This window comes from Bos mutus, chromosome 1, assembly GCF_027580195.1.
Source record: "Bos mutus isolate GX-2022 chromosome 1, NWIPB_WYAK_1.1, whole genome shotgun sequence".
Taxonomy (NCBI): domain Eukaryota; kingdom Metazoa; phylum Chordata; class Mammalia; order Artiodactyla; family Bovidae; genus Bos; species Bos mutus.
Genome location: NC_091617.1, coordinates 131,821,077 through 131,838,052, shown reverse-complemented (window position 1 = coordinate 131,838,052; position 16,976 = coordinate 131,821,077). Strand labels below are relative to the sequence as shown.

The 16,976-nt window shown below is 40.7% G+C and overlaps 1 protein-coding gene across 1 annotated transcript in view; it reads left to right on the top strand.

Annotated features, from left to right (window-relative positions):
- Nucleotides 1-16,976, top strand: part of PCCB (propionyl-CoA carboxylase subunit beta) — a 95,162-nt gene that overhangs the window by 16,109 nt on the left and 62,077 nt on the right. The window contains exon 6 of the mRNA XM_005889896.3: nucleotides 3,391-3,501. Within this exon, the coding sequence (XP_005889958.1) occupies nucleotides 3,391-3,501 (111 nt within the window). The remainder of the gene's footprint in view (nucleotides 1-3,390; nucleotides 3,502-16,976) is intronic.

The following is a 16,976-nucleotide window of genomic DNA, read 5'->3' as shown; positions in this document are numbered from 1 at the left end:
TATCCTCCTTTCTTTGTGCTGTTATTGTTATAAGTCTAACATCAACGTGTTACCATTTTTGCTTTATGTACCCTTGTTGTTTTAAAAGTATTGAGAGAGAGAACTATGTTTATGCAATATTGTATATTTAACCACACATTACCAGTTTTAGTGTTCTTACTTCTTGTGGATTTGAATTACCGTCTGGTGGTATTTTCTTTCACCCTGAAGGACGTCCTGAGCTTGTGTGGGCAATGATAGAGCCTTGGTTAAGAATGCCTTAGACTCCCACCGTTCTTATCACACAGTCAGCAGCTTTTCATTAGTAAACACGCCTCCGTTAATGTTTGGTCCAGTTTCAGAGCCCTGAAATGTTTTTGACAATTTAGTGATATTTTATAGTTGGTTTTTGGGGAGAGATTTTCTGAACTCTTCACTCTGTCATAGCTGGAAGCCTGTTCACCCAGCTTGATATTTTCTGCAGAATATGGACAGCTTTTCTTCATCTTTTTTAAATAGTTGTGGTAAAATATGCATAATAGAAAACTTACTAAATTTAAACATTCTTAAATGTACAGTTCAGTGGTCTTGAATACATTCATGATTTTATGCACCTGTCACCATTGTTCATCTCCATAACTTTTTGTCTTGCAAAACTGAAACTCTGAACCCATTAAACAATTACTCTCTGTTATCCCCTTCCCCAACCCCTGGTAATCACCATTCTACTCTGTTTCTATTATTTGAAGAAATAGCTTATTTAAGGAAAATTGCACATTGGTTTTTTTGACTGGCTGAATAATATTCCACTGTATACACATACATTTTGTTTATCCATTCATCTATTGATGGGCATTTGGGTTGATCCCACATTTTAGCTATCGTGAGTAATACTGCTATGAATGTGGGTGTAAAATTATCTCCTTGAGACGCTGTTTTGCATTCTATATGGTATATCCCCAGAAGTAGATGTTGTGGGTTGGAAAAGAAATTCCTGACATGAGGCAGACTGAGAGGAGGATTGAGTTTATTAGAGTGGGGGATGCTGTTATAACAGTGGCTGGCTCAAGCGAGAGCCCACGCGTTTCGTGGGCTAGTAGCCAATATTTGTAGCCTCACAACAAAGAAAATTCCTGCTGGAAGGGTGGCATTAGGTGATTGATGAGGATGCTATAAGGTGGTAAACAGGGTGGATATTTTTATCTAATATGCTGTCAGAGAACAAGCCAGTTTAGATTAGAGGGGCTCTCGGCAACAGTTGTTATGGGGCTCAGTCAGTTCCGGAGATGACCTTGGTTGTGGGGCTCCACATCTGTGGCCTTGGTACAAGGCCTTGCACCTGTGACCTTGGTATAGGGCTCCACAGTAAACATCCTGGATTGTGTGATAATTCTATTTAAAGATTTTTTAGAACCCACCATGCTATTTTTCGCAGCAGCTGTACCATTTTACATTCCCGCCAGCAGTGCACAAGGGGCCCAGTTTCTCCTCATCCTTACCGACACTGCTTATTTTCTATTTTTTTAAATAGTAGCCATCCTAATACGTGTGATGTGGCATCTCATTCTAGGTTTGATTTGCCCTCATGCAAGTGATTCTGAGCTGGAGGGAGGGGCTTGCAACAATGAGGTGAGGTGCAACAACCATGGCTGCCTAACTTCCTAACTGCACCTCTGGTTAGAATCAGCAGCTGACCATCATAGCATGGATTTCCAGTATTTGGAGGACAGAGTCCTTTTTGCCTTCATCTGGGTAAACTGTTCCAGGAAAACATGCATAGCTGCTGCATGTGCCTCATGGCTCGGGTTAGGGGCTGGGTAGGGGTAGCTGCTGCTGTGCTAAGAGCTGAAATTTGAACCATAGTAATGTTTTACATACTCTCCCTCCAAGAAATAAACAATGAATTAAAATCAACTAAACCTGTAGATTTAGTTACTCCTTGGAAGGAAAGTTATGACCAACCTAGACAGCATATTAAAAGCAAAAGACATTACTTTGCCAACAAAGGTCCATCTAGTCAAGGCTATGGTTTTTCCAGTGGTCATGTATGAATGTCAAAGTTGGACTGTGAAGAAAGCTGAGGACCGAAGAATTGATGCTTTTGAACTGTGGTGTTGGAAAAGACTCTTGAGAGTCCCTTGGACTGCAAGGAGATCCAACCAGTCCATTCTAAAGGAGATCAGTCCTGGGTGTTCATTGGAAGGAATGATGCTAAAGCTGAAACTCCAGTACTTTGGCCACCTCATGAGAAGAGTTGACTCATTGAAAAGACCCTGATGCTGGGAGGGATTGGGGGCAGGAGGAAAAGGGGACGACAGAGGATAAGATGGCTGGATGGCATCACTGACTCTATGGACATGAGTTTGGGTGAACTCTGGCAGTTGGTCATGGACAGGGAGGCCTGGCGTGCTGCAGTTCATGGGGTCGCAAAGAGTCGGACACGACTGAGCGACTGAACTGAACTGAGTCTTCCTCTGGAAGTTAAAAACCTTCAGTAGGCTCTGGAGTTCCAAAAAATTACATGAGGCAGATTCTGCCAGTGCAGTTTTTGTCTAAGTGGGGTGTCAGATTCCTGGTGCTTCCCACTCTACTATGTTCCCAGAATCCTCTCTATAGATCCTTTTTATGCCATCCTGAGCTATGTCCTGAGTTATAGAAATTGGGCTCAGACCCAGGGCAGGGCTAAAAATGGACGTACTTCTCTTAAGCTGACATGGCTCAGGGAAGGATAGAATCCGGTCATTGGGCTCATATCTTGTCTGGGTCCTCCAGCACCCTGGGATCTTGTTTTTCCCAAGAGATGGCCTGAGGGTTGGCTCTTCACAGCACCGTTGTCCCTGTGGAGCCCTTCTGGCTCCTGCTGCCTCCTTATTGCCCATCTGCTTTGTCTAGGGGTGGGCAGACACTGAAGACTCAGGGTAAAGTAGCACTTAACCTCTTAGTCTTACTTTGTAACTATTGGATATCCTCTGTGTGGAGTGGGAAGGGGCTCCAAGAAGAGGTCAAGGGTCCAGGATAAGTGTTGGCACTGTGTATTATGCCTAAGGTTTCTATTCATTCTTTCAGCCAGTTTTGTACAGACAGAGGCTCTGGCCTGAGGTGTGTTTAGAGGTGGGGTGAGAGTGGTGGGGTTCTCTCTGAGTTCATGTCCTGGTGGAGCTTTTGGGGAATGAATGCCCCGCCAAGGAGAGAAGAGGTTATTTGGTCCAGAAAGTAATATGTCAACCCTCCCACCAGTTATGGGGAGAAGATCCCATATACAATATTGGAAGAAACTGTACAGATTAGCTCTCTTGGATAGAATTTCTGTGAATAAAAGCCAAATGTACTTTAACTGTTGCCTCTGTCTTTCTGCAGATAATGCCTTGAACACCTCTGTAACTAGATACCTTTGCCTTTCTCTTTTGGCAGAGGAATGTCACGGCATCCGGAGTCATCCCTCAGATTTCTCTGATCATGGGCCCATGTGCTGGTGGGGCTGTCTACTCCCCAGCCTTAACAGACTTCACGTTCATGGTGAAGGTAAGAAAGAAATTCCTGGTTCTCCTCCCCTTTGAGAGTTATGCAGCACCTCACCTGCAATAGCAATCATTCCTGACCCAGATCTGGGTTGTTATCTGTACAGTTGTATTGACTTTCAACGTAGTGATGATAAAATCTTGGTAGGGAGAAAGTTCTGGCATGAAAATGCAGCTTGTGTGCATTCAGTGGCAGAATGTGCTTAGGTACTTCATTGGCGGGTGATTTTACTTGCCGATATGAATTGCAGATGGTTTTAGGTAATCAAAGGATTCTATCCTCTGCCCAAACAGGTGATTATTTACTGGATTCTATTAGAAAGTTTCTCATGGAAAACTTTTCTGTAATCTGTTTCACTGGGAAGTTGTTTCTTATGTTCTGCCTTTATTTCTTCAGCTCTTTGCCATTTTATTATATTTTGTCTATGATGATAATGTTAAATCTGATTTCTAGCTTCATTGTGCAAGGTACATATCTTTATTACATGATTTAGATGACTCGATATTTTAAAATGATTTTGGGGGACTTCCCTGGCAGTTTAGTGGTTAAGACTTTGCCTTCAAATGCAGGGAGTTTGGGTTTGATCCCTGGGTCAGGAATATCCCCTAGAGAAGGGAATGACAAGCCACTCCAGTATTCTTGCCTGGAGAATTCCATGGACAGAGGAGCCTGGTGGGCTACAGTCCATGGGGTCAAAAAGAGTCAGACACGACTGAGTGACTAACATACTTTTCTGGGAGCTAAGATCCCATAGCCCTCATGGCCAAAAAACCAAAACATAAACAACAGAAGCAATATTGTAACCAATTCAGGAAAGACTTTAAAAATGGTCCACATTTTTAAAAAAGTCATATAATTGGAATCATACAATATGTAGCCTTTGAAAAAAATGATTTTTAAAAGAAGCCTATTTGAAATCATACGTATGTAATTACCCTTACCCTGATACTTAAAAAAGTCTTTTCTCTTAAAATATTTTTAAACATAATGAGCAATAAATGTCAAGACAAATTAGTGTGCAAAATGAAAGAGAATTATCCAAGATGAAAACAGTGTAAACACAGGGAACGTACATAGGAAATCCTTTTCTCTTTGGCATTAGGAATTAAGATTTAGCAGAGTCCTTACCCCTGGATTCAACTATTTTTTCTTAGTGATGGATTAAAAACAACCTAAAAGTTCAATGTTCCATTTAGGTTGGGCTTTAAAAATTAAGATGACCACATCCCTTGCTTCCTGAACAAAGCGGGATTCCTTGAACTGCCCACTAAATCTGTGTCTGTTGTCTTCCTACCTGGTAGGAATGGAGGTGTGGGATCAGTTCCTTTGGCTAAAGCCTTCTTTCCTCCTCTCCCTACTTACATGCTGGGATTTTAAAACATTTTCCCCTGTTTTATTGAGATATAATTGACATATTACATTGTTCTAGTTTAACGTGTACATGTTGATTTGATACTTACATATTGCAAAGTGATTACCCCCATAGTCCTCGCATAAGTGCCATTCCTATTTTGTGATGATAACACTTAAGATCTACTCTCTCAGCAATTTTCCGGTATATGATATGATATTTACTGATAACTAATCACCATGTTGTACAGTAAATCCTCAGAACTTATTCATCTTATAATTGGAAGGTTGTATCTTTGGATTAACATGCCCCCCCAACTTGGTAACCACCATTCTTTTTCTACTAGTTCAGCTGTTTTAGAGTCCCCATGTAAATGAGATCATACAGTATTTCTCTTTCTCTGACTTATTTTGCTTAGTATATGCTAAGCAAAGTGCCCTAAGAGTCTATTCATGTCACAAATGGTAGGATTTCCTTTTTTATCATGGCTTAATATTTCTCTGGGTGTGGTTGTATGTGTGTATGTGTCACATTTTCTTCATTGATATGCATATCCGATGGATAATGCTCTGTGTGTGTGTGTGTGTGTGTGTGTGTCACATTTTTTTTTATCCATTCATCCATTGGTGGGTACTTAGGTTGTTTCCGTATTTTGGTTATTGTGAATAATGCTGTATTGAACATGGAAATGCAGTTATCTCTTTGAGGTCCTGATTTGATTTCCTTTGGATATATACCCAGAAGTGAGATTGCTGGATCATTTTATAGTTCTGTTTTTAGCTTTTTGAGGAATCTTTCCGTATTTTTTTCTACAATGGCTGTATCAATTTACATTCCTACCAATGTGCACAAGTGTTCCGTTTTTTTTTCCCACATCCTCACTAACACTTGTCATTTCTTGACTTTTTGGTAATTGCCTTTCTAACAGGTGTGAAGCTAAAACCTCATCGTGGTTTTGGTTTGCATTTCCCTGATGATGAGTGATATTGAGCATCTTTTCATGGACCCATTTTTATATTCTCTTTGGAAAAATACGTGTTCAGATCCTTTGCCCATTTTTTAATCAAAAAAACTTTGCTGTTGCTTGAGTTCTCTATATATTTTGAATATTAACTCCTTATTAGATATATGATTTGCAAATAGTTTCTCCCATTCAGTAGGTTGCCGTTTCATTTTGTTGATTGTTTCTTTTGCTCCGTAGAAGCTTTTTAGTTTGATATAGTCCCACTTACTAATTTGTTTTTAAAAATTCATTTATTTATGGCTGTGCTAGGTCTTTATTGCTGTTCTAGGTGTGAGGGCTTCCATAATTGCAACATGTGGGCTCTGGAGTGCTGGCTCAGTAGATGTGGAGCATGGCCTTAGTTGCTTGGTGGCATGTGTGATCTTCCCAGACCGAGGATCAAAGCTGTGTCTCCTGCATTGGCAGGCGGTTTCTTTATCACTGAGCCACTATGGAATCCTCACACCTATTTTACTTCTGTTGCATACCCTTTTGGTGTCATACATAAAATTATTGCCAAGACCAGTGTTAGGGAGTATTTCCCCTGTGTTTTTTTTTCTAGGAGTTTTACAGCTTCAGGTTTTTAAGTTGTTAATTCATTTTAAGTTAATTTTTGTGAGAGGTGCAAGATATGGGTCCAAGTCCAGTTTCACCTTCTGCGTGTGGTTATCCAGTTTTCCCATTGTAAATCTACTGAAGAGACTATCTTTTCCTCACTGAGTATTCTTGACTCACTTGTCAAGTATTCATTGACTGTGTATGTGAGTGCTTGTTTCTGGGCTCTTGATTCTATTCCATTAGTCTGAGTTTCTCTTTTTATGCCATGATGACAGATTTCTGTTGAAAAATGCCATTGCAGTTTTGATAGGAGATGCATGGAATTTATACATGGCTTTGAGTAGTATGAACATTTTGACAATATTTTTATCCATAAGCATGGGTTTTTTTCCCTCCCATTTATTTGTGTCTTCTTTGGTGTTTTTTATCAAAGTCCTGTAGTTTTCAATTCCTTGGTTAAATTAATCCCTAGGTATTGTAATGTTCGATGCTATTGTGAATAGGCTGGTTTTATTTCTTTCTCAGATATTTTGTATATAGTATGTAGAAATATAGCTGATTTCTATGTTGACTTCGTATGCTTTGTCTTTTAATCCTGTGTTTTCATCCTAAGTAATTCCATTCTTCACTGGTAGAACTTTAATACCTATGTATTGGTACCACCTCCTCTTTCTCGTTCTCCACAACTAATCATTAAGCCTTAACCAGTCTGCATCTTAAATGTTTAATGAGAGTACAGTAAAAATGCTAGCAGATTCTCTTTTAAAGGACTAGACAAGGTAACTATAAAGTTCGTATTAGGGGGAAAACCACAGTGTAAAAATAGACATACCATGAAGGAAGTGCAATGAAGGGCTAGTGCTGCCAGGAGAGAAAATACATTATAAAGCTAAAATTACTAAAACTGTTTGGTCAGTTTGTAAATAAATAGCTGCTGCTGCTAAGTCACTTCAGTCGTGTCTGACCTGTGTGACCCCATGGACGGCAGCCCACCAGGCTCCCCCGTCCCTGGGATGCTCAAGGCAAGTACTCTGGAGTGGGTTGCCATTTCCTTCTCCAGTGCATGAAAGTGAAAAGTGAAAGTGAAATCGCTTAGTCATGTCCAACTCTTAGCAACCCCATGGACTGCAGCCCACCAGGCTCCTCTGTCCATGGGATTTTCCAGGCAGGAGTACTGGAGTGGGTTGCCATTGCCCACTTACTTGCCATTGCCATTTACTTCTCCATAGTAAATAAGTGGACCAGGGAGCAGAACAGAATTGAGAAATAAATCTAAATATACTTGTGTGTGTTAGTCGCTCAGTCATGTCTGATTCTTTTTGACCCCATGGACTGTAGCTTGCCAGGCTCCTCTGTCCATGGAGTTCTCCAGGCAAGAATACTGGAGTGGGTTGTCATTCCCTTCTCCAGGGGATCTTCCCAATCCAGGGATCGAACCTCAGCCTTCTGCATTACAAGCAGGTTCTTTACCATCTGAGCCACAGGGAAGCCCAAATATACTTAAACATTTAATTTAGGGTGAAAAGGATATTATTCTATTCAGGGTCATTGGTAATATCAGTTTCTCTTATCAAAGACATCAACGATTTCTGTATCACTAAATCCAGTGGACGTTTCTCAGTCCTCATGTTTCTTGATCTTCCAAGCAGCACTTGGCCCGTCTTGCCACTTCTTCCTCTTTGAAACAGCAGGGCACCGTACTCTCTTGGTTTTGTTCTAGCAATTCTCTCATTCCCTTGGTGATCTTATCCTACCTCAAGACTTTAAATATCTATGTGCTGACAGCTCTCAGACCTATTTCTTCATGATGGAACGGTCTCCTGAACTCCAGGACTAGACATTCAGTTTCCTATCAACGTTTCCATCTGGACTTGAATGGGTTTCTCAAAATGGATAGGTTTAGATCTTTCCTGAACCTTTCCCAAAGTGCTCTTCTGTAGCCTTCCTCGTCTCAATAAATGGCAAGACCAGCCTTCCATTGGCTCAGGTCAAAAACATTGACATAATTTTGACTCATATTTTTCTGTCAAATTCCAAGTTCAATCAGTCAGAAATCATGTTTGCTCTACCTTAGGATGTAATCTAAAGCATAATCAAATTGGCATGTATGTCTTATCACTTACACTGCCATTACTTTGAGTCAAACACCCCATTTAGGGTTATTGCAGAATCCTTCTAACTGATTTTCCTGCTTCTGTCTCAGCCTCCTCTCCCAGTTAATTTAAAAAATTTTTAAGTACTCTATTTATTTACTTGTTTATTTATTTTTATTTTTGGCTGCACTGGGTCTTACTGTGCAGAGACTCTCTAATTGGGACAAGCAGGAACTACTCTCTAGTTGAGGCGTGCAGACTTCTTATTGCGGCGGCTTGTCTTGAAGACAGGGTTTAGAACACAGGCTCAGTAGTTGTGGCACGTGGGCTTAGCTGCCCCTCGGCACGTGGGATCTTCCTGGAGCAGGGATGGAATCCATGTCCCCAGAATTGACAGGCAGATTCTTAACCACTGAACCACTGGGGAAGTCCCCCAGATTTTAAACACTTTAAATTTTCTAATGTAGTACATACTCAGGGAAGTACATAAAGTATGTAAAGCAATTATTATTAAGTACAGATTCATGTAAATAACACCCAGATCGAGAAATGGCCCTCCAGGGACTTCCCTGGTGGTCCAGTGGTTAAGGCTCTGTGCTGCCACTGCAAGGGGGTGTGGTTTTGATCTCTGGTCAGGGAACTATGATCCCATATTCCATTCAGCTCAGCCAAAAAATTTAAAAAAAGAAAGAAATGGCCCTCCAGGAGCCCTGCTCTCATCACCCTCCTAATCATTATTATCTCCATCTATCCTGCCTAGAAGTATTTATTTCAACTTTTACGGTAATTTAAAAATTTGTTTTGCTTTTTGCTTTAAAATTTTATTCATGTCTCACTAAACAGTGGGGTAATGCTGCCTATTTTACCTTTAAAGTAAATATAATATACATTCTCTTGTGTGTGACTGTGACTTGTGCTTTTAAGGTTTATCCATGTACTTTGTAAAAGTATTTCATTTTAATAGTGGTATAGCCATTACAAATCATGCTGATGTAAGCATTCTTACACATGTATCTTGCTGTATACATGTTTCAGTTTCTCAAGGTCATAGGATATACATATCTTCAGCTTTTCTAGGTAACACTTGTTACCAAGAAGTTGCAGCAATTTACATTTCTGCTGGTAGTGTGTGAGAATTTCACTTGTTCTATGTCCTTGCCGACCGCATCGATGGCATCACTGATTTGATGAACATGAATTTGAGCAAGCTCTGGGAGTTGGTGATGGACAGGGAAGCCTGGCGTGCTGCAGTCCATGGGGTTGCAAAGAGTCAGACACGACTGAGTGACTGAACTGAACTAATGTCCTTGCCAGCACTTTTATTGACGTAATTTAATTAATGCCAGTTTACATGTGGTGTGGTCTCTTCTTGTCTTAATTTGCATTTACGTGACTGATGAGGTTGAACCCTTTTCATATGTTTCTTTTATTTATTTATTTTTTGTCTATGCTGTGTGACTTGTGGGATCTTACTTCCCTGACCAAGAATTGAACCCTGGCCCTTGGCAGTAAAAGCAAGGAGTCTAACCACTGGACTGCCAGGGAATTCATTTTTATGTTTCTTTTGTGGCATGCCTGTTCATCAATTTTGCCCATTTTTAAAAATTGAGGTTTTCATTTTTTTCTTACTGGTTTTTAGCAGTTCTCTATATGGTCTGGATATAAGTATCAATTATGTATGTTGCACCTGTTTTCTTCAACTCTGTGATGGGAAGTTTTCTGTCTCAATGCTATCCTTTGGGCAGAATTGAAAAAGAAATCTTTTTATCTTGAAATTTCAAATGTACAGAATTCTTAACTGAGAATGGGTTATATATATCATGTCCCTTTACCTTATTAATGTTTCAGTGTATAATTCTTAAGCACTTATATAACCAGTTGTTAAATTCCAGAGGTTTAACACTGATATAATACTTTTGAAAAGTTGTTGACTTATTTCTGACTGTGCTGGGTCTTGCTGCACATGCTCCTCTCGAGTTGCAGTGAGCAGGGGCTACTTTCTTGTCGGGGTGCTCGGGCTTCTCATTGCAGTGGCTCCTCTCGTTGTGAAGCTTGGGCTGCAGGCGTGTGGGCTTCAGTAGTTACGGCACATGGCTCAGTAGTTGCGGCTCCCAGGGACTAGAACACAGACTCAGTAGGTACGGTGCGTGGGGTTATTTGCTTCGAGGCACGTGGGATCTTCCCTGACCCAGGATCCAGCTGGTGTCTCCTGCACTGGCAGGTGGGTTCTTCACCACTGAGCCATCGGGGAAGTCCAGATATAATACTTAAAAAAAAGTTATAGAATATACATAAGAAATGGTTAATGTGGTAAAAATTTGTTACGTTTCTGTGGCCTTAGGTACATTTATATACTTGTGCAACCATTACCACAAGAAATTTTTCATATCTACCACAGTTGAAACTCTGTACTCATTAAATGTTGGTTCCTCATTCCCCACTCCCAGTCCCTTTCTGTCTCAGAATTTTGGACTCATATAATATTTGTCTTTTTGTGACTGGCATATTTCGGTTAGTATGTCTTCACGGCTCATGCATATGGTAGCATGTGTCAACCTTCCTTTATAAGAGTGATTATATTCCTTTGTATCTACTACTGTATTTTGTTTATTCATCTGCCAGTGAACATGTGAGTTGTTTCCACCTTCAAGCTCTTGTGAATAATTCTGTAATAAACATTTGTGTATATATATCTGTTTGAATCCCCGTTTTTAATTCTTTTGAACGTATATTTAGGAGTGGAGTTCCTGGGTTCAATTTGTCTCGTCACTCAGTTGTGTCCAACTCTTTGCGACCCTGTGGACTGCAGCACGCCAGGCCTTCCTGTCCATCACCAACTCACAGAGTTTACTCAAACTCATGTCCATTGAGTCGGTGATGCCATCCAACCATCTCATCCTCTGTCGTCCCCTTTTCTTCCCACCTTCAATCTTTCCCAGCATCAGGGTCTTTTCAGATGAGTCATTCTTCGCATCAGATGGCCAAAGTATTGGAGTTTCAGCTTCAGCATCAGTCCTTCCAATGAATATTCAGGACTGATTTCCTTTAGGGTGGATTGGTTGGATCTCCTTGCAGTCCAAGGGACTCTCAAGAGTCTTCTCCAGCACCATAGTTCAAAAGCATCAATTCTTCAGCACTCAGCTTTCTTTATAGTCCAACTCTCACATTCATACATGGCTACTGGAAAAACCATAGCTTTGACTAGATGGACCTTTGTTGGCAAAGTAATGTCTCTGCTTTTTAATATTCTGTCTAGGTTGGTCATAACTTTTCTTTTAAGGAGCGAGCGTCTTTTAAATTCATGGCTGCAGTCACCATCTGCAGTGATTTTGGAGCCCCCAAAAATAAAGTCTGACACTGTTTCCACTGTTTCCCCGTCTATTTCCCGTGAAGTGATGGGACCAGATGCCAGGATCTTAGTTTTCTGAATGTTTTAAGCCAACTTTTTCACTCTCCACTTTCACTTTCATCAAGAGGCTCTTTAGTTCTTCTTCACTTTCTGCCATAAGGGTGGTGTCATCTGCATATCTGAGGTTATTGATATTTCTCCCAGTAATCTTGATTCCAGCTTGTGTTTCATCCAGCCCAGCGTTTCTCATGATGCACTCTGCATATAAGTTAAATAAGCAGGGTGACAATATGCAGTCTTGATGTACTCCTTTCCCTATTTGGTACCAGTCTGTTGTTCCATGTCTAGTTCTAACTGTTGCTTCCTGACCTGCATGCAGATTTCTCAAGAGGCAGGTCGAGTGGTCTGGTATTTCCATCTCTTGAAAAATTTTCCACAATTTATTGTGATCCACATAGTCAAAGGCTTTGGCATAGTCAATGAAGCAGAAATAGATGTTTTTCTGGAACTCTCTTGCTTTTTCAATGATCCAATGGATGTAAATAATTTGATCTCTGGTTCCTCTGCCTTTTCTAAATCCAGCTTGAACATCTGGAAGTTCACAGTTCATGTACTGTTGAAGCCTGGCTTGAATAATTTTGAGTATTACTCTAGTAGCATGTGAGATGAGTGTAATTGTGTGGTAGTTTGAGCATTCTTTGGCTTTGCCTTTCTTTGAGATTGCAGTGAAAACTGATCTTTTCTAGTCCTGTGGCCACTGCTGAGTTTTCCGTATTTGCTGGCATATTGAATGCAGCACTTTCACAGCATCATCTTTTAGGATTCGAAATAGCTCAACTAGAATTCAATCATCTCCACTAGCTTTGTTCATACTGATGCTTCCTAAGGCCCACTTGACTTTGCATTCCAGGATGTCTGGGTCTAGGTGAGTGATCATACCATCGTAACTATCTGGGTCATGAAGATCTTTTTTGTGTAGTTCCTCTGTGTATTCTTGCCACCGCTTCTTAATATCTTCTGCTTCTGTTAGGTCCATACCATTTCTGTCCTTTATTGAGCCCATCTTTGCATGAAATGTTCCCTTAGTATCTCTAATATTCTTGAAGAGATCTCTAGTCTTCCGCATTCTATTGTTTTCCTCTATTTCTTTGCACTAATCACTGAAGAAGGCTTTCTTATCTTTTCTTGCTATTCTTTGGAACTCTTCATGCAAATGGGTATATCTTTCCTTTTCTCCTTTGCCTTTACCTTCTTTTCTCAGCTATTTGTAAGGCCTCCTTAGATAACCATTTTACTTTTTTGCGTTTCTTTTTCTTGGGGATGGTCTTGATTCCTGTCTACTGTACAATGTCATGAACCTCTGTCCATAGTTCTTCAGACACTCTGTCTATCAGATCTAATCCCTTGATTCTATTTCTCACTTCCACTGTATAATCATAAGTGATTTGATTTAAGTCATACCTGAATGGTCTAGTGGTTTTCCCTACTTTCTTCAATCCAAGTGTGAATTTGGCAATAAGAAGTTCATGATCTGAGCCACAGTCAGCTCCCCGGTCTTGTTTTTGCCGACTGTATAAAGCTTCTCCATCTTTGGCTGCAAAGAATATAATCAATCTGATTTTGGTATTGACCATCTGGTGATGTCCACATGTAGAGTCTTCTATTGTGTTGTTGGAAGAGGGTGTTTGCTATGACCAATGTGTTCTCTTGGTAGAACTCTATTAGCCTTTGCCCTGCTTCATTCTGCACTCCAAGACCAAATTTTCCTGTTACTCCAGGTGTTTCTTGACTTTCTACTTTTGTATTCCATTCCCCTATAATGAAAAGGACATCTTTTTTGGGTGTTAGTTCTAGAAGTTCTTGTAGGTCTTCATGGAAGTGTTCAACTTCAGCTCCTTCAGCGTTACTGGTTGGGGCATAGACTTGGATTATCGTGATGTTGAATGGTTTGCCTTGGAAACGAACAGAGATCATACTGTCATTTTTGAGATTGCATCCAAGTACTGCATTTTGGACTCTTTTGTTGACTATGATGGCTACTCCATTCCTTCTAAGGTATTCTTGCCCACAGTAATAGATGTAATGGTCATCTGAGTTAAATTCACCCATTCCAGTCCATCTTAGTTAGCTGATTCCTAAAATGCAACATTCACTCTTGCCATCTCCTCTTTGACCACTCCAGTTTGCCTTGATTCATGGATGTAACATTCCAGGTTCCTATGCAATATTGCTTTTCACAGCATTGGACTTTGCTTCTATCACCAGTCACATCCACAACTGGATGTTGTTTTTGTTTTGGCTCCGTCTCTTCATTCTTTCTGGAGTTATTTCTCCACTGATCTCCAGTAGCATACTGGGCACCTACTGACCTGGGGAGTTCATCTTTCAGTGTCCTATCTTTTTGCCTTTTCAACAAAATGGTAACTCTGTTTAGTGTTTTGAGGGAACATCACACTGTTTTTACACAGTGGCTGTACCGTTTTACATTCCCACCAACAATGCACAAAAGTTCCATCTTCTCCACATCCTTGCCAGCACTTGTTTTCTGTTTTGATGATAGCCATCTTAGTTTGTGTGAAGTGGTATCTCATTGTGGTTTTCATTTATATTTCCTAATATAATTAGTGATGTTGAGCCTGTTTTCATATTATTTGCCATTGATACAGGCTTCCCTGGTAGCTCATTTGGTGAAGAACACGCCTGCAGTGCAGGAAACATGGGTTTGATCCCTGGGTTGGAAAGATCCCCTGGAGAAGGAAATGGCAAGCCACTCCAGTATCCTTGCCTGGAAAATCTCATGGCAGAGGGGCCTTGGGGGCTGCAGTTCATGGGGTCGCGAAGAGTCAGGAATGCCCGAGCAACCGATACTTTCACTTTCACATATCTTTTTTGGAGATGTTTATGTCTTCTTGATTGGATTGTTTTTGTTCTTGTTGAGTTGTAGAAGTTCTTTACATATTCTGATATTACCGCTTAACAGATACATCTTTGAAAATATTTCCTCCCATTCTGTGGGCTACTTTTTTATTCTGTTAGTATTTTTTGCACAAAAGATTTTAATTTTGATGAAGTCTATGTACTTTTCTTATCTCTGGTTTTGTTGTCATACCTGAGAAATCTTGCCAAATCCAGTGTCACAAAAGAGTTTCCCCTTTTTCTTTTCTAAGTTGTACAGTTTTAGCTCTTATGTTTGGTCCTTTTGAGTTAATTTTTGTATATGGTATTACATAAGGTCCAATTTTATGTTTTTGCATGAAGGAAAGTTATGACCAACCTAGATAGCATATTAATTTTTTTTTCAGTTTCTATCTAATCAGGTTTTTAATTTATTTTAAAATTTTTTTAAATATATTTATTTTAATTGAAAGCTAATTACTTTACAATATTGTATTGGTTTTGCCATACATCAACATGAATCCTCACGGGTGTACACATTGTCCCCATCCTGAACCCCCCTCCCAATTCCTTCCCCATACCATCCCTCTGGGTCATGCTAGTGCACCAGCCCCGAGCATCCTGTATCATGCCTCGAATCTGGACTGGTGATTCATTTCACATATGATATTATACATGTTTCAATGCCATTCTCCCAAATAATCCCACCCTCGCCCTCTCCCACAGAGCCCAAAAGACTTTTCTATACATCTTTGTCTCTTTTGCTGTCTCGCATACAGGGTTATCGTTACGTAGATAGCATATTAAAAAGCAGAGATATTACTTTGCCAACAAAGGTCCATCTAGTCAAGACTATGGTTTTTCCAGTGGTCATGTATGGATGTGAGAGTTGGACTGTGAAGAAAGCTGAGCATCAAAGAATTGATGCTTTTGAACTGTGGTGTTGGAGAAGACTCTTGAGAGTCCCTTGGACTGCAAGGAGATCCAACCAGTCCATCCTAAAGGACATCAGTCCTGGGTGTTCATTGGAAGGACGGATGCTAAAGCTGAAACTCCAATACTTTGGCCACCTCATGTGAAGAGTTGACTCATTGGAAAAGACCCTGATGCTGGGAGGGATTGGGGGCAGAAGGAGAAGGGGACGACAGAGGATGAGATGGCTGGATGGCATCACTGACTTGATGGACGTCAGTCTGAGTGAACTCTGGGAGTTGGTGATGGACAGGGGGGCCTGGCATGCTGCAATTCATGGGATCCCAAAGAGTTGGACACGACTGAGTGACTGAACTGACTGACTGACTGATCCAGTTTTCCCAGCAATATTTTTTTTTCATTATAGTTTATTATAGGATATTGAATTTAGTTTCCTGTGCTCTACAGTAGGTCCTTGCTGTCCTATTTTATATATAGTAGTGTGGCACCCCACTCCAGTACTCTTGCCTGGAAAATGCCATGGACGGAGGAGCCTGGTAGGCTGCAGTCCTTGGTGTCGCTAAGAGCTGAGGACGACTGAGTGACTTCATTTTCACTTTTCACTTTCATGCATTGGAGAAGGAAACGGCAACCCACTCCAGTGTTCTTGCCTGGAGAATCCCAGGGACAGAGGAGCCTAGTGGGCTGCCGTCTGTGGGGTCTCACAGAGTCTGACACGACTGAAGTGACTTAGCAGTGTGTATCTATAGGTCAAGTGGGCCTTAGAAAGCTTCACTGTGAACAAAGCTAGTGGAGGTGATGGAATTCCAGTTGAGCTATTTCAAATCCTGAAAGATGATGCTGTGAAAGTGCTGCACTCAATATGCCAGCTAATTTGGAAAACTCAGCAGTGGCCACAGAACTGGAAAAGGTCAGTTTTCATGCCAATCCCAAAGAAAGGCAATGCCAAAGAATGCTCAAACTACTGCACAGTTGCACTCATCTCACACGCTAGTAAAGTAATGCTCAAAATTCTCCAAGCCAGGCTTCAGCAATATGTGAACCGTGAACTTCCTGATGTCCAAGCTGGTTTTAGAAAAGGCAGAGGAACCAGAGATCAAATTGCCAACATCCACTGGTTCGTGGAAAAAGCAAGAGAGTTCCAGAAAAGCATCTATTTCTGCTTTATTGACTATGCCAAAGCCTTTGACTGTGTGGATCACAATAAACTGTGGAAAATTCTGAAAGAGATGGGAATACCAGGTCACTTGACCTGCCTCTTGAGAAACCTCTATGCAGGTCAGGAAGCAACAGTTA